At 41.9% G+C, this 19,032-nt stretch overlaps 1 protein-coding gene across 1 annotated transcript; it reads left to right on the forward strand.

Moving 5' to 3' along the window:
* Positions 1 to 225: 225 nt before the first annotated feature.
* Positions 226 to 18,169, forward strand: ISOC1 (isochorismatase domain containing 1). Its single transcript, XM_042983358.1, has 5 exons — positions 226 to 901; positions 10,225 to 10,344; positions 10,458 to 10,661; positions 12,291 to 12,407; positions 17,053 to 18,169. The coding sequence occupies exons 1-5, from the start codon at positions 599 to 601 to the stop codon at positions 17,197 to 17,199; spliced, it is 891 nt and encodes a 296-aa protein (XP_042839292.1). The 5' UTR covers positions 226 to 598; the 3' UTR covers positions 17,200 to 18,169.
* Positions 18,170 to 19,032: the final 863 nt, after the last annotated feature.

Here is a 19,032-nt window from a genome sequence, read left to right on the forward strand (position 1 = left end):
GATTCATTGCTAGAGATACTGTATTCCATGAGACTGAAAAAATATGAAATTTTGAGCCTCGGGTGGCCCTCTGGAAACATTACAGTCCTGCGGTTCTTCTTAGGCTATCAGCCAGACCTACAGGTTTTGCGATTACTGCTGCCAGCCTCGAGGAGGAAAGACTGCAACCCTCTGCACAAGGCCAACAGGTAACGCGTCCCAGCAGATTCAGCCGGGCAGCCCTGGGTCCCACGTAAACTCCGCGCGAACTGCGCTCATTGGAAGGTGGGCGGGGCGCGAGGGCAGTAGGGGGGCCACAAACCTCCTCCGCGCACTAGACCCGCAGCCGGGCAGCCGGGCGGCCGAGACAAGTCCGGGTTGGAGGGGGCGGTCCCGGCAGCGGGCGCAGGCGCTAGCTAGCGCCTTCACCCAGGCCCCACCGCCCAGCCCTCAGTCGCGGTCCGCCCCCTGAGGGGCGGAGGAGGGCGCGCGAGCCGCGGCCGCCAGGGCCCGCCCCTTCGCCTTCCAGAGCAAGCGGGCGGCGCGGGGAGGCGGGGCCCCGGCGGCCGGCCCTGTCTGCGCCTCGCTGGCCTCGGAGCAGGCAGACGCTCGGGGGAACATGGCGGCGGCAGAGCTGGCTGTCCCGGCGCTCCCCAACAGCGGCGGCGCGGGGGCGCCGTCGGGCACGGTCCCCGTGCTCTTCTGCTTCTCGGTCTTCGCGCGGCCCTCGTCCGTGCCGCACGGCGCGGGCTACGAGCTGCTCATCCAGAAGTTCCTCAGCCTGTACGGCGACCAGATCGACATGCACCGCAAATTCGTAGTGCAGCTCTTCGCGGAAGAGTGGGGTCAGTACGTGGACCTGCCCAAGGGCTTCGCGGTGAGCGAGCGCTGCAAGGTGCGCCTCGTGCCGCTGCAGATCCAGGTGGGTCCCGCCGGAGGGCCGCGCGCCCAGCCGCTTCTCCCGGTCCCCGTGCGTCTCTGTCTCCGCCCCCGCCGCGCTCCTCAGGTGCCCCGCGCCGCCCTGGCGCCGGGCCCTGCGCGCCTCGCCGGCTTGGAAGGGCGGTGGGGCGATCGCAGTCCTCGGGGACGGCCCAGAGAATGGGCCAGTAGGAAGGTGACGGTCAGCAGCTGTCCGCCCCCGAGGCGGGGGCGGGGGCCTCCCAGCGGGTCGCGGCGCGAGCGAACGCCCCCACGTGTGTGGTCCTCGATCTCCCGCATCAGCTTTGTGTGCCTGGAGCACGTCCAGCCGCCTGCGTAACCTAAGGGCTGTGCGGTACTAGCTGTGATTTTATTTTGGGCTCATGCCGAATGGGGTAAAGAGTTGATGCGGAGTATTGGCCTTAGGGTTACCCGGAGTTGTGTTTACCACTTGCGGAAACACAAACTTCAGGAGTTAGACCTTTCCCCCCGTCTCCCCAGCTTTCAGTTTCTTGAGCTTAAGCTTCCCCTAACCTTAAGTGAAATAACCCTTTGCGTAGCCTTTTCCTGGTATCCGGCTATTGAATCTGTTGATTATATATGCGTCGCCTACGTTGAAAAAGTCATTTGACTCTAGGACTGTAATACCTTGTTAATTACCCAACTTTTCCTAGACCACGATTTTCTGGCTTGAGAAAGTTGATGCACCTGAGGATTATTTTATAGCTTTAAATTTTTTTTTTTGAAGCTGTGCCGTAATACTGTGCGGGTTTGTCTCCTGTCCTTTTTACTCTCAGAAGATTAACTGGAGGATTTATATTGTTGAAAAGAAAGAACGTAAGGTATATTTTAAATACTACACTGTCCACATTTTTTTTTCTTTAGTTGAGAAACTGATAAGCTATTTCTTCCGAAGACCAAACTGAAATGTGGGATTCAGGCTTAGAAGGCATTTTAATATTCAAATGTCATATTCTTAAGATTATTCTCTAGATTCGTTTTTTCCAGCTGTATTCGGCTGCAGAATTGGTCTTGTTTCCTGTCACACCAGCACCCATGCCAGAAGCTTCCAAAGCAGGTACTTTTTACTTGGATAAATTTCTTAGGTTCACAGGACAAAGGCAGTGAGATTCCATTGTCTATTCCTGGAGATCCTAAAGGGATATCTCTGATCCCCCAGAATTTGCCCTGGTGTCCATGCTGGGAATTGTGGTTTGTAGGTGTTTACTACACCCCCATTTTTATGTCTTCAAGAGTTTTCGTGGCTGACACCTCTTTGCAACCTTCTTTGTCAGTGTATTTAGATAATTGCTGCCAAAATACCCAAGAAGTTGGATGCCCCTTTGACAAATCCATTAATAAAGGCCAGAATCCAAATGCTAACTGAGGAGATATGGAGCTATCCTGAGGATGCAGACTTCTTTGTGATGCATTTCCTGTAGTGGTTGGGAGGGAGGGTGGGCAGTTCCCTGATAAGATGTTATGCTGAATCAGGGACTGCCCACCCCACATCTGTAAGTCTTCCCCCCCACCCGCCTGCCCAAGATAAGATTTTTTATTTTGAAAAATTCAATGCCCAGGTATGCCAACTCTTTTTAATTAAACATGTGTATACCAGAAACATCCTATACATTCTCAAAAGGCATTATATAATTTAGGTCACTTGTGGCTTTTGAAGTATTTTGCTTGGTACAGAAGATAACAATTTTTTTGGTGATGATGTTTAAAATAAAAATTATAATAATAGCAGTATTCTGTTCCATCTTGTTAAAAATGTTATTTATACTTCACTAAATAGTCCAAGAATTCCTAAGCCTCTGTTATATAATACTTCATATATTTCAAAGTTGTAAAAAATCTTTTTCTTTTATATTATCTCATTTTAGTACTCATCACTTTGACTTGTTCCGCTGGGTGCCTCCCTTAGCCTAAAAATAATGTGGAAGGACACACACCTCATATATATCCATAAACCTATTCTGAAGCCTGTTTTTGTGTATTTATGTCTGAGTATACTTAGAGAAGTGAAGGGGAAGCTATTTCTTTTCATGAACGCTTTATTACATGGTTTTGGAACCTAGCTGGTTTTAGGAACCTTTAGGTTTTAGGAATCTAAAGACATGGACATTTTGTAGCTAAATGAGACCATAGAGTTCATGACACCAACATTTGAGTGGCAGCGTTAAGTGCCCGGCACAATGAAAGCAAACATGGATAAGACCCAGTTCTTGTTCCTTACCTGATAACGTAACTCTCACTTTGCAAAAGAGCAGAACAGATGGGAAATTGCCCAAGACTCCAAGGTGATGGTGGAGCTGGCAGAGCTGGGAAGGGCCTTCCTTTTAGCTGCCTATAGCATTCATCTTTTCTTTTTGTGCTTAATGAAAGCATCACGCTGAATAGCAACCGGCCACAAACTTGAGCTTGTAATATCATTTGCTTTGCTGGTGTTCATTGCTCTTTGTTATCGATGCCTGTCGCTTAGGAAGGCTCAAGATGGCCCATCATTGAGGTGCTGCTACTGGGCATGGCAGGCCCCTTCTCCCAGAAGCAGGGATAGAGAGCATAAATTTGGCCAAATGTACTGCTTAAATAATGTAACTTGTTATTTTTTCTTCCTGAACATAGACCTTAGAGCCTCGAGGGCCCTGGCTCACATACTGTATATTCTAGAATTTATTCTCAATTTACATAGGGTTGTGACTTTGCTTTCATGCTTGTTCTGACTGCTACTGCTACTGACCTTGTAAAACACAGTGGTCGCTTGTGCCATACTGTCTGCACCCTGGTTGGTTAAGCAATTCTGTGGGGACTGATCTTTGAGACTGCCGTTGCCAGTGTTGGACCTTTGCGTGTCTTCTCTGAAACACTCTGTCAAAATGACCGAGTGTCCGTTGACAGCTCAGGTAGCTGCAGACTGCTCATGTTTCAAGCATGGTTTATGTGTCTTCTGCTTTGTCGGAATGCTTGAAGTCTGAGGAATTTTGAGACACAGAAGAAGAAATGTAAATGAAAGGATTATACGGTGGGAATTTAGGTCATTTTTATAACTTCCAGTTTTTAATTTTTTGAAAGGTGTTTCCCAATTTTTAACTAATTGAAACATTCAACCCTGGAAATACCTGTAAATTTGATACCATATAACCACCACTTTATTTTCCAGCTTGTCACCAGGGAAAGCAGAGCCCAAACAGAAGGGAGGAAGAAATGGACATTTTAGGGAGGATGCCAGTGACGCCATTTTGCCTCCGTACATATGAGGGAAGGCTCTGGCAGCTTTGTGTGGGCAGAAGATAAGGGCTTCCCCTGGGAAGGTTATTTTGACCTTTCCTGAGATGGTTAATTGGGAGGGGATTTGACTCCAGCTTTCGCTTTCTTGGAGGTTTGTTGCTACTGTTACTGTTTTTAACAGGGGGCATGGACATTTTTAGCTAGAAGAGACCCCAGGGTTTGTGGTGGGAAGGGAGAGAAGGCAGGGTTTGGAAAGAAGAGGGAAAAGAAGCTGTACCCCCTTGGGCTTGCTGGTTTGAAGGTGGCAATGTTTGATAACGAAACCTTGACCGTGGGAGCATGTAGGAGGAGCAGGAAAATGATAATGATGAGAAACAGTGGAGAAGCAGGCCTGACAGATCTCTGGGAGGTGACCAGTGTCAGGGCGCTGAGGGGAAACAGCTGGATCTTGAGGGTGTGGTTTGCCTCTACTCCATTGGTTCAGTGGGGTTGTGTGTGTCACGTTCAAAAAAGTTAACATTTAATGCTTTGGATTACTGCCCAAAGCATTGTATATCCACCCCCCCCCCCCCCCCCGCCCCGGAGGCTACCTGTAAATATCTGTGTTCATGACACTCTGTGTTTCAGAGTGGAAACTATGCATTTTTTGATTGATTACATGCAGCTCATTGGATCCTTGACGTAGCCCTCTGAGGGAAATGCTGTTTGGTTGCTTTATTAAGAAACTGCTGTTTGAAAATGTTAATGATTTGTCCCATTTCACGTAATTGAGTTCAGTGAAATTGAGATTTGGTCTCAGATTCCAACGCCCACAGCTCTGTGGTGTAGGGAGCCTTGTAACCCCAGGGGGATCACATCGCTGAAATCTGTTTTCAGGGAGTCAGTCCTCGAGCAAGGCCTTACTGTTACTGTGGTAATCACATTTGCTTGGAAACACTTCTCAGTGAAATAATGATACCCTGTACCCCTTTGGACTCTCTCCCAAGCACATCATTCATGCCTATCTTGTGACTGTAATAGACTCCTACAATTTTGAACACATCATATTTACAATTCCAAACTTTTTTTTTTTTTTTTTTTTTGAGAGAACAGGTGAGAGAGGCAGAGAGAGAGAATAGAATCTCAAGCAGGCTCCTTGCTCAGCAAAGAGCCTGAGGTGGAGCTCAATCCCACGACCATGGGATCATGACCTGAGGCGAAATCAAGAGTCAGATGCTCAACTGACTGAGCCACCCAGGAGCCACTACAATTCCAAACTTTAATCATTCCTAAAGGTACACAGTTTACACACTGTAGTAGTTCGCTCTGGAAGGCTGCTGTAACAAAGTGTCACAAACTGAGTGGCTTATACGACAGAAATCTGTTTCTGCACAGTCCTGGAGGCTAGTGATCAGGGCTGACTCCTTTTGAGGGCTGTGAGGGAGAATCTGTTCCATGTTTCTTTCCTGGCTCTTGGTGGTTTGCTGGCAGTCTTTAGCATTGCTTGGCTTATAGACCCATTACCTTAATCTCTGCCTTCAATTTCACAAGGCCTTCTCCGTCCAAATTTCCCCTTTTTATAAGGAGACTGGTCGTGTTGGATTAGGCACTCACCCTTCTCCATTATGACCTCATCTTGACTAGATTTTCAGTGATTCTCTTTCCAAATAAAGTCACTCTTTGAGGTACTGGGGGTTACGAATTCACCATATGCATTTTGAGGGACACAATTTAACATATAACACCATGTATTACTTTTACGGAAGAACAGAACTGGTACACAGAGCATCCCTGAGCAAGGCCAGCCTCCCCATATGTGTCTGCCCTGAGTAACGTGAAGCACTCAGCATGGGAGGTACAGGTTCCTTGCAGATGTACAGCCATTGTGAGAAAATGTCAGAACACATTTTCACTAGAAGAGGGGAAAATAGTGTCATGTTAATGGTTATAATGTACTTGGGGATGAAAAGTTTTTTGTCTTTGAAATCTAAGGTCAAATAACAGCTATGACGGTTCTTAAGAAAGTGGTCACCAGTTTATATTGGAACACTTTTTTGTTGGGGAAGCTACTGGCTCCAATCAATTTTTTGTATTTAAATATTTATTGGAATATGTATTACCTGTATGTGTATATACAGGGTTGTTTTCTAGATATATAGATATATGAAGGTGTGTATGTATACATCCATATATTTTTATATGTGAGTTTTTCATGATTCCTGAATATGCATCGATCTGTAGTTGTATTTTGCTTGGGATGGCATTTGGTCAAGACCACTTTTAATTTGCTAGCCTGCAAATTCTCTTCCACGATCCATTCCTGGATTCTAATTATTTAGTGGTCATGTCTTCCGAGGTCCCCTGGGCTATGAAAGTTTTTCAGACTTGTACTGTTTTTGATGTCATTGACAATTTTGAGGCATACTGGTCAGATATTTTGGTAGAATGTACCTCAGTTTTGGTTTATCTGATGTTTTTCTAATGCTAAACATGGGGTTTTGGGATTTTGAGAGCCAGATCATGAAGGTTGTTGTCATCACATTTTATCTTATATACTATCAATGTGACCTCACAGATTATCTGTTTTGATCACCTGGCTGAGGCAATGTCTACCAGGTTTTTCCACTACAAAGTCACCATACTCCCTCTATATTCTACTTTGAGGAAGCAAGTTACTTGGTGCAGACCATGTCCTAGGGGGTGTCAGGAGTTAAAGTCTGACTTGCTTGGAGAAGGCTATCCGGGCATTTTTCATTAACTAAGTTATAATCAAATCATCGCTGCATAGTAATGTGCCTTGCCATTATCTCTGTGGTTTCTCTCTGTGTTTGCTGAAGGCCTGCAGGTAAGTTCCTATACTAGAAGGGTTTTGCAAGGTGGTGAGGATTTTATGGCTGCATTTTCTTACGTCCCCAGTCTTTGACGACTATGACATATATCTGATGTGGTTCCTTGCCTGGAACAGGATACCTCACAGTCTGAAAGGAGATAGAGGGAAGCACCAGGTAACAGAAACCCCAGGAGACCACAACTCTCAATATTTAGGATTTCTGGGTAGGGAAGGTTTTATTCCTTTCAATATCCCAGTATTGAGTATTTTGACCATTTTAGTATTGTGGTCCTGGGGTATTACATAATTTAACATTCTCTGAGTTGAGCGTGCTCTAAAATGATCTTGTCCCAGTTTATACGTTATGTACATACTGTTACTCCTCCACTAGAAGGCTAGAGTGTGGAACTAGTTGAATTGTGATCTGCTTTTATTGTATTTTGAATCTTTTCTCTGTCATCTATCATTTCTTGCTGATACCAGTTTGCCTGTCTCCAGCAGTTTCCTTTCTGGTTTGCCGTTTATAACCTTTTGTGAATTTAGAGTCCGCACAACTAACCGTGTTAGGAATGTATACAGAGTTTGTCCATTATCTGAGATGAGATCCATGGGCTGAAAATACAGCAGGTATGAGCTGTAAGGATGATAGTGTGTGTCCATCCAGCACACGTAAGCCTTTCCCCGTTTACTTTGCCTGCTTCCTGCTCTCATAGCCGTGGAGTGGCGAGAATGGCTGAGTAGCATTGCTGTAATCTGAAGCAGACCAGTTGTGGGTCAGCTGCATTTTGTAGTGTGCCCTAAACACATTGTGGATGACTAGGGACCCACTTGGATTTTGAGCCCTTTTAGCCAAAATTTAATTTTTACTGAGAATTTAAAGTACATATTCATATATAGTGATTGGTTTTTAAAATTGTGTCCTGAGTACCTCTGTATACATCATACTGCTTTGGAAAAGGACCAAAATGGAGGTATGACACCTGCATTAAAATTGAAGTAAGCAAACAGTTAAAGATAGAATGTATAATTTAAGATGACTGAATATTTATTTTAATCAGACTCTATTGGCAAAATAGGAAAACCCTGTACCTGATGTTAGAATTACAGATGGCACACCCGTTCTGCCATGACCTTGGTGTTGCATGTCTGTAGAGTTCATACCAAAGGAAGGTTGATGCCAGAGTGCCTCAGACCAGCACATAGATAATAAAGTACAAAGTTACTAGAACAGTCATACTACTCAGGATAAAAGATTCCTTTTAATGATTCATTTAATTCCTGTAGCAGTTGTTTCCTGAGAAGTTGCCCTGGGCACTGACACTAAGGCAGGGTCTAGGGCCAGGCTGGTGGGGAAGCCACCACCATGTGATTGGGACGTGGGTTTCTTTAGGAAATTATTAACAGCTATTATCTATGCGTGGTTTTAGGGCAAAACAGGGTAGCTAGAGGGGAGGCTTAGGAGGTGGCTAGTAAGAGGAAGAGTATGGGTTCATTCAGGACCGGGCTGCTTCCTTTATATATATGCTCTCTGAAATTAGAGAAGGTAGGAAGGAAAGAAGCATGGGTCTTGAAGAATCTATGAGTGACATTAAATTCTTATATTCAACAGTGGTTTTTACTTTTTGGTAAATCCATCTTGGGCCCAAGTTGTAGCCCAACTATAGTAATTAACGTAAAGCTTGGTGATCTAATGCCTGCTTTTAACCTTAATTCATTAATTTCCTGATGGTGATGAATCTTTTTAAGAAAGCAAGTGTCACCTTTATGTCTGTCTGTTTAACGGTGGTGATGTGTTTGGCATCATTTTATTGCATTTCTTTTTTGAACTCTAAGAAATTATTCCTGAGAACAGCATCTTGATATTTCGTGTGTTGATGACAGCAGCAAGCCTGGAGTTCTTTTTTTTTAAGTTTTTTTATATATTTTTGGGGCAGAGAGAGAGGAGAGGCAGAGAATCCCAACCAGGCTCCTCACTGTCAGCGCTGAGCCCATCGTGGGACTCGAGCTCATGAACAGTGAGATCATGACGTGAGCTGAAAAGAAGAGATCGTGAGTCAAACACTTAACTGACTGAGCCACCCAGTGGATTGCCCAGTGGATTTCTGTTTTTTTAGATATATGTTTTCTAGTCTCTGCTACAGATTATTTTCATTGTTACTTTTCATACTTGTAAGCATTGCCAGCATCAAATTTAAGTTGTTTACTATCATAACGTTTTTTTCCAATTACAAAAGCAGTGCGCATTTTTATTTTTTATTTTACTTATTTAGTGCGTGTGAGAGAGAGTGGAGGAGGGGCAGAGGGAGAGGGTGAAAGAAAGAGAGAATCTTAAGTGGGCTCCACGCCCCAGTGCTGAGACCAATGTGGGGCACGATCTCGCCACTGTGAGATCATGACCTGAGCTCAAATCAAGAGTCAGATGCTTGAGCCACTCAGGCACCCCAGTGTGTATTTTTAAATATTATCGGGAAGGGTTTTTAAATAGCATTTGGAGAATATAAGAAAACCATAAAGAAAAAAACATTGCTAACTCCCGTTAAAACAGTTAATGGTAGAATGTATAATTTAAGATGACTGAATATTTATTTTAATCAGACTATTGGCAAAGTAGGAAAACCCTGTACCTAATGTTCGAATTACAGATGGCACACCCATTCTGCCATGACCTTGGTGTTGCATGTTTGTAGAGTTCACACCAAAGGAAGGTTGATGCCAGAGTGCCTCAGACCAGCACATAGATAATAAAGTACAAAGTCACTCGAACAGTCATACCACTAAAGATAAAAGTGGTATCTACTTGTTAATACTCATATATTTGCTTCTTCTTCTTGATAAGAGTCTCCTATATTTGCTTCTATCTTCTATTTGTATTTTTACATTATTGAAATACTATTGAACTGTGCTCTCTTTTTAAAATTAACATTAGATTATGAGCATTTCTTTGTAGATGGCTCAAATTTTTTGAAAACTTATTTGCATATGTTATTTTGGTTCTCTAAAAAATGTTTTATCATGTGAATGTGTTAAAATTTGTGTAGTCATTTCTGTATTGTTGGTCCTTGTGTATTTCTAATTTTCACTATTGAAAGCAATTCAGGGAACATCTTTGGATAATTTTTTTTTGTTTGTTTTTTTTGTAATTCGAATCATTTCTTTTAGATAATAGTGGTAGAAATTGACTTACTGGGTCAAACAGTAGGAACACTTTTCTCCTTCATTGACCTCCACTGAAAATAAATGTCGTTGTATAACGAGTGCTAAATCATTCTTTTTTCTTCTTTTCTCAGCTCACCACCCTGGGAAATCTTACACCTTCAAGTACTGTGTTTTTCTGCTGTGATATGCAGGAACGATTCAGACCAGCCATCAAATATTTTGGGGATATAATTAGTGTGGGACAAAGATTGGTATGTTTGTTTGTTTATTTTTTCCAGTTTGCAGAAGCATGATATACATTTATATATATGCAGATTGTATATTACTAATTGTCTTTGTTTGTTTGTTTGTTTGTTTTTTCCAGTTACAAGGGGCCCGGATGTTAGGAATTCCAGTTATTGTAACAGAACAGTATCCTAAAGGTCTTGGAAGCACTGTTCAAGAAATTGATTTAACAGGTGTCAAATTGGTACTTCCGAAGACCAAGTTTTCAATGGTATTGCCGGAAGTAGAAGCAGCGTTAGCAGAGATTCCTGGAGTCAGGAGTGTTGTGTTATTTGGAGTAGAAGTAAGTACTTGTTGTTATGTTTTGGGTACAATGTCATTTGTAAAATCTTGATATGTCCACAGTGCCGTTTTGTAGGTAGACTAGGTGGTAGGCGGTAGTAATGATGAAAAATAGCCACCCTTTATTAAGTGTTGACTGTGTGCAAGGCAGTGATCTGCATCTGTTGATTCATTAAACACTCCCCAGTGAGTTTCTGAGCCAATTAAGTACTTTTCATCTCCCCCTGTTATGTAGATGAGGAAACGAAAATACAGATGTTGTACCACTTGCCTAGGGTCATACTGCTGGTTATGGGATGGAATTGAATTTGAATGTGGGTTGATTGATTGTTGCGCCTTTCCTTTTAACTACTTTTGGAGCATGTTTTTATTAAAGGCGTTATTTTTATTTATGTGTTGTAGGATTTCATGCTGGTCATGTTTTTGCTGTAGAAAAACCATAGAAATCATGTATTTCATTGTCCTTCACGCTTGATCGCTTATATACCTTTTTAAAGGAACAGAAAACCCATAGATTCTTAATGCTGATTAAAATGATTTTTTGATCTTTTTTTGGATATCTATGAATGGAATACATGTATTTATTCATAGCATTTAAACAACTATTGAATTAAATTTAAAAGTTATGAAAACTGTAAAAACAATGCAGCCCAAATAGTGTTACTTTAATACACCTATGATGTATTGATGGTAGGATTTATACAGTAGGCTTTAAGATGTAGCCTAGGGTTTAGATATACGTTACATATTTCTGTATTTTGACTTCGATAATGACAATATAGGGTAAGCTTGTTTGTATTAATGTCATGCCAAATACTGTTGCTGACTTCTGCACTTTTTTTGCTCATTCATCATTGTTCTACCTCATGCCTAATCAAAATCATCTTTGAACAGTCCTCCAGTGCTAATTTTAATGAAATGTCAGTTGATAATTCTCCAAAGCTCACTTGTCATGTGCACATAAGGTTGGCATCCTGGTATTACTGAAATGTGCTTTCATTGCTTATATAACCCAGTTATTGTTGGGACATGTTTTTACTCTGTATTCTCTGCTAATGAATTGTTACAAGTTAGTACTTACAAAAATGGAATCTATAGAGTACATCTGCTTGTGCTGTATACTGGATATTTTTTGCCTTTGTCACTTGTTATTTTTAACTTGGCCTACCTTTACTACTGGGTACCCAGTAACAACTTAGTTTTTCTACTTGTTTCTCAATATGCAGGACTGCTGACTCATTCTTTGTGTTAGGCACTCAGTGTGAGTTCAGAAATAAACCCGACTGCAAGTGGCATCAAAACCGAGTGGTAGTAGTCAGTCGTATGAAGGTCATTCAGATGACAGATGAAAATCTTCAAAAACAAAAAAAAAATTCTCACAGAGCTCTAAGAATATGTTCAAGTTCCCAGTGTGAAAAAAACCTGATGTAATCCAATTCCTGACTTTACAATGAAGAAACCAAAGCCTGAGATGCTGTTTATTTTCAAGAGCACCTAGCAAGTTAGAGGCAAATCTAGGTGTAGGACAAGGTCGTGAGAGCTGTAGTATTCTTTCTGCTTTATCATGGTGTCACACATTTGTACAATGCTTTACTACGTTTTTACGTATGATTTTTTACTTTCCTACTAGACTCATGTATGCATCCAGCAAACAGCTCTGGAACTAGTTGGCCGAGGTATTGAGGTTCATATCGTTGCTGATGCCACCTCATCGAGAAGCATGATGGACCGGATGTTTGCTCTTGAGGTACTTGTCCTGGTTTCAAACAAATGATTGGTCAAATTTTCCAAATTAATTTGAAGAATAATGAGTACTTCACAGCAATGAAGCATTTACCTCTTCAGTTTGAGTTGTACTCTGACCATAGCGGACTCACTGACTTCCAGAGTCGTGTGCTGACCAACTTTTGAGGTCTTGCCACCATATTGTTTTAGATCTTCTGTCTCCTGAGGTCTGGAGTTCTAGTGATACCAAAAGCTCTTGCACATCTTTCATTGGACTTTGTTTTGGTTTGATGTTTGAACTTCTAAGAGGTATTCCAGAAAGCTTAGTCTGAACCATTTAGAGATTTGCAAATCAAAAATAGCCCACCTTGGTTTAACTCAGCCAAGATGTAGCCCCAAACTAGGGTGTGGTGGGCCTAAGACTGACTCTGCTTATATTAAGCTTCCTCACATGTGAATCTCTGGGACTAGGAGGTATGTCACTGCCTGTGGACACCACTCAGACACATTGTTTCTTGGCTGTCTGCACCAGCGTGTCAGGTTGGATCATAGTCAGGGAATCAGTGATGTTTTGTCAAGGTTGCTTAACAGTCGTCTTCTGTAAGCATTTTCTCTTCCTGTTGAGAAGCAAACTACCACAGAATTGTTTGAAACATTCACTCCACATTGTGGATTGTTCTCTTTCTCTCTCTTGTTTAATTCTAATTCTGTAATAATTTTAGAGTAATGTCCATGTGGATTGAGTTGGCAAGTTTTTTAACTGATTATTTCTGTTGAGAACGGGAAATAGAAATTGTTGTTTTTTGTTTGTTTTTTTTTTTTTTTTGAGATCCTCCAGTGTTGGGGCACAAGCTGGCCTGTGAACCACTTTCTCTGTTGGATTGCTAAATCATTTCATTAGCTCACAGTGTGCCCAAGGGTGGTGAGGTAGGGCAAATGAAAAAGAGTCAGAGGGAAGAGAGGAGAAAAGTCAGTGCAGAGGGTTGATGCAGAGGCATCTGGGGAATTGGCAACAGCAGTTGTTCTAAGGCCCTGGTTGGCCATCCCTTCTCTAGGAGGGCCGAGGTCCAGAACTTGGAATACTACAAACATCCAAAAAAAAAAAATCTTACTTCCTTATAAGTTGCAAGGACTTTTGTCATACATTCAAGTTAGTTTTTGAGACATGTCTTTATATTATGGCATTTATCAAGTTTGTTGGCAGTTCTGTTTTCTCACCAGACTAAAAACATAGTCAGGATATTTACTCATTCTTTCAGAAGTAGTCTCATCTCAGTGATGAGGAGTCAAAACACTGGAGGGATGATAATACTGGTTTGAATGCAGGTTGTGACATTTAGTAAATCTGTGTCCAAGGACAGTTTAGCTAGTACATATGCCTCAGATTTCTTACTGGTGAAATGGAAATAGTCATAGCCACTACATGGCAGGATTTGCTGCAGGTTAAATGAGATAATGTGTTGATGGCATTTAGTGTAGTGCCTGATAACAGTAAACACAGGTTAGCTGCTTGTTATTATTGTTATTAAATAAATTGTTATTATTTATAATCGTCTCTATGAGGTTAGTCTTCTCTGAAACGTAGAAGCATTACATCAGCTTGTAATACCCAGAAGGGACCAGTCGTGAGAAGTTCTCAGGAGGGAAGGAAAGAATCTGGTGTGGGTGGCTTTGGCAGAGACAGAGCCCCCAGCACTGCCTTGGGGTGCAGCGTGGAGGTTGAAAAGTTAAAAAAGAATGAGGTCAGGTGTTGATGGAGGAGGCATGCCACATTGCACAATTTTCTCTTAGTCTTTCTTAATTTTATATTCGAGGTGTTGTAGTTTATACCTCATTTATTGGGAGAAATGTTAAGTATCTTTCTTTTAACGTGTGACTTTGAAAGCTAAATAGCAGTCGGGCCAGTTTCCTTCTCTGTTCCTTTAGAACACAACTACCTAAGGAATTCCTGAAACTCCCCATATTCCCCGTTGAGATTATTATACTAAGATGATTTATAATTACTATTACTGAAACTTCTGTGCCAGAGTTTGTGGTATGTGGGTTATTCGACAAAATATTTTGAGCACCGGCCATCTGTCAGGCATTGTTTCTTTCAACTAATAATTGGTAGGGTAAATCAAAATAAAAGAGAAGAAAACCCTCTCTGGAACTTGATACCCTTGTACTTGTGGAGGTTTGTTGATGTTGGTTGGAAATGTACTGGGTTTTGTCTTTGTTTTGCGCTTTGCCCTCTCTGAAGCTGTCATGGCTTTGTGCCCTTGCATTTGGAGATTTGTGGATCAGAGTAACTTCTTTTTCGGAGGCCTCTTTGGACTGTTTTTGCAAAGTGTAGGGGATGAATTTCAGAGGCCTAATAAGTTATATATCTGTGTGCATTAAAGATGTGCAGTTTTAACTGCCCCTTTTGAATCCAGGAAAGAAAGAGAGTTTGGGACCGGTACTGTAGGTGTTCTCACACCTCATGTTGTTGTACACGAACCTGCCTATGTCTGGACAAGTTGGTGCTTTTCTCTCTCTGCTCAGGTACCTTTCAGTTGGGGCTGGCAGGCACCATGGGAAGGTCTGGGAGTCTGTTCTAAAAGCTTTGCACATTGCTGAGCCATGCCTCCCTCATACAGGTTCTTGGCTTGATTAGTCTTGAGTCCAGTCACTACTGGCCATATCTCCATCTTGGAGCTAAGTAACACTGTGTAGGTTTCAGTTGACTAATATGTGTTTCTGTGCCTCGAGCATTCCAGCCTATTCCCGCCACGTTGACCCGCCTCAGCGTCACTGAGGATTGTTGGCCTGCGGTCAAGCAGATTGTGGTCAGCAGAGCACTAGGGAAAGCTGGTTTCTTCAGGAGTCATCTGATTTCTTCCTTCCATCTGGGAACAAACAGTTCTCTGTCCTTCTTGCCTCACTAAGGAACTAGAGAGATAAGCAAGGACTGACCTCTGTTGGCACTCTTGAGTGTAAAGCAGTTTTGCGGACACTGAAAGTATGTGATTGGGATTCAGAGCAAATCCTTGAAAGTCTGCTGGTTGAACCTTGGTCAGTGAGGAAGGCTGGGCAGGGCCGCCAGCTAGTGAGGGAGGGAGCTGCGTCTGAAGACATTCACACAGCTGCGCTGCATCCAGTCTCATATTTGTCCCCTGCCCTTGTTTCCGAAGCTAGCACACAGCCCTGGAGATTTCTTAGGGTTTTGGTATGGTAGGCAGAAGTTGACTAAAAGGCAAGGAGGAGGAAATTAGCTTCCAGAAGTCTTTAAGAAACTCAGAGATAACTTACCTGGGTTATTTGTCTCAACATAAAGAGTACTAGCGTAGCACGCTTGCTGTCTTTCCTCCCTCTTCCCTACGTAACTCTGCTGTTGGTTCATTTCTTTAGAGTTCTTGTCAGCTGCTCTGCGTGCCCTTCCACACTGGCTGTTGAGTCCAGGCTTGCTTTCTGAAGAGTAGGCTATGGCTCCTACTCCCTGCTGCGTCCTTGGGGTTAAAAAGGAAGGGGTTGCTCTGCCCGTGGGAAAATTGGGCAGGTGCATCTACAGTCATCTGAAGGATTAACCTTCACTCTGCAAGGATGTCCTGGCTCTTCATGGGACTCCTTCTTTATGAGGAGTGACTGATCTAGGTCTTTTCTTCTGACCTGCCTAGGAATTATTTCTAACCACCTGTCTTCCATGGTTCTTTTAGTAGATGTTTCTTGGAATAGCAGTTGGCCAGATTTTTCCCTGTAGTTTCTGATAACAGAGACATCTAAGAGTACCTCTCTACTCTAGAATTCTCATTCAGTTCTCGATCACTCTTTGCCTTGTTCTCGACTTTGTCTTCTTTGCCCTCTTCCTTCCCTCCTTGAGATTTCTGTCCTTGGTTCTTTATTATGGTTCCCCTGGGGCAATTTGGCCAGGACATTCATTGACCTGTCAGTGAAACTTTAGACAGCCTTAAATTTTATACTCGTGTTTAGTAATTCTGAAGTTTATGATGGTGGCAGTGGTGGTGGTTCTGTTATCATCATCCCAGGGGCACATTCCTAGACCTTGCTTGGAGGTCTTCTTTTTTTTTTTTTTATTTTCTAAATTTCTTTTTGTTAATATTTATCTATTTTTGAGAAAGAGAGAGGGGCGGAGCGTGAGTGGGAGAGGGGCAGAGAGAGAGGGAGACACAGAATCCGGAGCAGGCTCCAGGCTCTGAGCTGTCAGCACAGAGCCCGATGTGGGCCTCGAACTCATGAACCGTGAGATCATGCCCTGAGCCGAAGTTGGACACCCAACTGATTGAGCCACACAGGTGCCCTCACTTGAAGGTGTTCTACCACTGGTCATTTCTTATTTACAGGAAGGACACACATGCTGTAGGTCACATGTTTGGAAATAGAGAAAAAATAAAAATCATTGTTGTGCATTCATAGTCTTGATTTCCTTTCCTCCCTGGTACATATAAATCATAATATTAGCTATGTGTTTTCTTCTGCTTATTTCTTGTCCGTATTACTAATATAGAGAATAATCATAATGGGTTTCTGGTTTGTCTCCATGAGTGAATTTGATGGTATGACTAAGGACCATGGCTTTACTAGAGGACGCTAATGAACTGTGTCCTACCCTTGCTTTTGCTTCTGTAATATACTGTTCATTGTCATGCTTAGTTCTTGATTTGTCCTTATCTTTTTTTTCTTTTAAGCGTCTTGCTCGAACTGGGATCATAGTGACAACCAGTGAGGCTGTTCTGCTACAGCTGGTGGCAGATAAAGACCATCCAAAATTCAAGGAAATTCAGAATTTAATTAAGGCGAGCGCCCCAGAGTCAGGCCTGCTTTCCAAAGTATAAGGACGTCTGAAGGACTGGTCTCTTCCTTGGCATCAGGTGACAGGACTGTAAGCCCAGACAAGCTCTTGCCTCTACTAGAATTAAAACGTTCAAGTCAAAAATTGGCTCTTCTTTTGCGCCTCTTAGTAAAACGTAAGCAGTTAGACCCTTCGGGTACCAGCATTTAGTTACAGTGTTGAAGGCTTCAGGTGCTGCTTTATTCCTTTTCTTTTTGTTTTTGTTTAATGTGCTTTTATTTATTAAAAATTATAATGGAGGTGCCTGTTTTGTCTTTACTGTACCACAGATCATTATTTTCTAAAGTGAATACTCTTGTGACGTTTTCTTAAATTGTGCACTGTAAAGAAAAATATGCCGATCATGGTTTGACTTTTGTAGTATCATTCAAATCTATGTTGTAGTATGGATTCTGTGCTTTTACTTTACAGGTTGATTGAAAGAAGATTATTAGGTGAGAACTTAAAACAGGCCTTTGGATCATGTTACCCCTTTCCTTCACAATGCAGTCATCTTACTTGAGTGAGTTGCATTGATCTAACCAAACAAAATTATATTGAATAATTATGTTTCTTTCTTGAGTATGCTAATTTTCTTGTTCTAGTCATCATCACAAATTCTGTTAATGTTCTTTTTTTTACTGGGATATTTTACCTAGAAAGACTCATTGGGCCGTTGTTTGTTTTAATTTTGTAAATCGAATGATTTACAATACTGTATAATTAGTGACGAGCTGACTTTGGCTGAATGTGTTTACAGCAATCTTGAATACATATTCTAATATGCACCAGATTTAGCAAAGAGTTAAAGCCTGGGTAAAATCGAGTTTTTCAGTGTCCATATTCTTATTTGATATTTTCTCTTCCTACCCTCCAAATATTACAATTAATGCAAAGGCTTGAGTAATGATTTGGTAGTATTAATTTTGTAGTCATTGCTACTCTTCAATAAATTTATTTTCTTTAAAAACTTACTAGAGGGTTTTAAAACTTTTTTTTATATTATGTGAAATATGGAACATTGCTGTCTTTTATATTAAAGTAATTAAAGAAAATGTATTATGTGAATGAAATTATTTTGTTCCCCACAATATAGCTCTATGAGTACTATACCAGGCATTCGAGTATTTATTTAAAGGTGTAAAACTTTTGACATTTAAAATCTCTCAACCAAAGGGAGTTGTCAAAGGAAAATCCTTTGCAGGTGGGGCAAATGGATTTTACTGAAGGGCCTTTTCATTATTTAAGAGTAATTGAATTGTTTATATTTCTTTTGTCATTGTAACAGACAGCAGCCAGCTGTCTTGTTGTGGGTGTGGTTGAGTATTTTTTCCCCCAGCAAATTTGGGTTTCAAAAAAGAAGAATCAAAGATTTCTGCACATTCTAAAATAGTTTTTAATAACTTCAACGTAGTGCTTTTCAAACTTTAATAAGAATGCAGTTCACCTGGGGATCTTGTTAAACTGCTTACTCTGGTTCAGTAGGTGTGGGGTAGGGCTTGACATTTTGCATTTCCACATAAAAGGCCACTTTGCACCAGTGCTGCTCAGAGCAAGGATTTAATCAACAACACCTGTTTCCCCGCCTCTTGTCCCCCCCCCCCCCCCCCCGCCCTTTGTTTTTCCCGAAATACCACCACAGTGAAGCCTTGTCAGAGCTGAAACTAATTCCCTGATCCCCAAGTTAGTTTCCTATGGCTACCATAACAGATTACCACAAATTTAGTGGCTTAACACAACACAAACTTAATATTCCTACCGTTCTGTAGGTTAGAAGCCTGAACTGGGTGTCACTGGGCTAAAATCCATCTTTCTCACTAGATTGTCAGCTCTTTGA

The sequence above is a fragment of the Panthera tigris genome, chromosome A1 (genome assembly GCF_018350195.1).
Source record: "Panthera tigris isolate Pti1 chromosome A1, P.tigris_Pti1_mat1.1, whole genome shotgun sequence".
Taxonomy (NCBI): domain Eukaryota; kingdom Metazoa; phylum Chordata; class Mammalia; order Carnivora; family Felidae; genus Panthera; species Panthera tigris.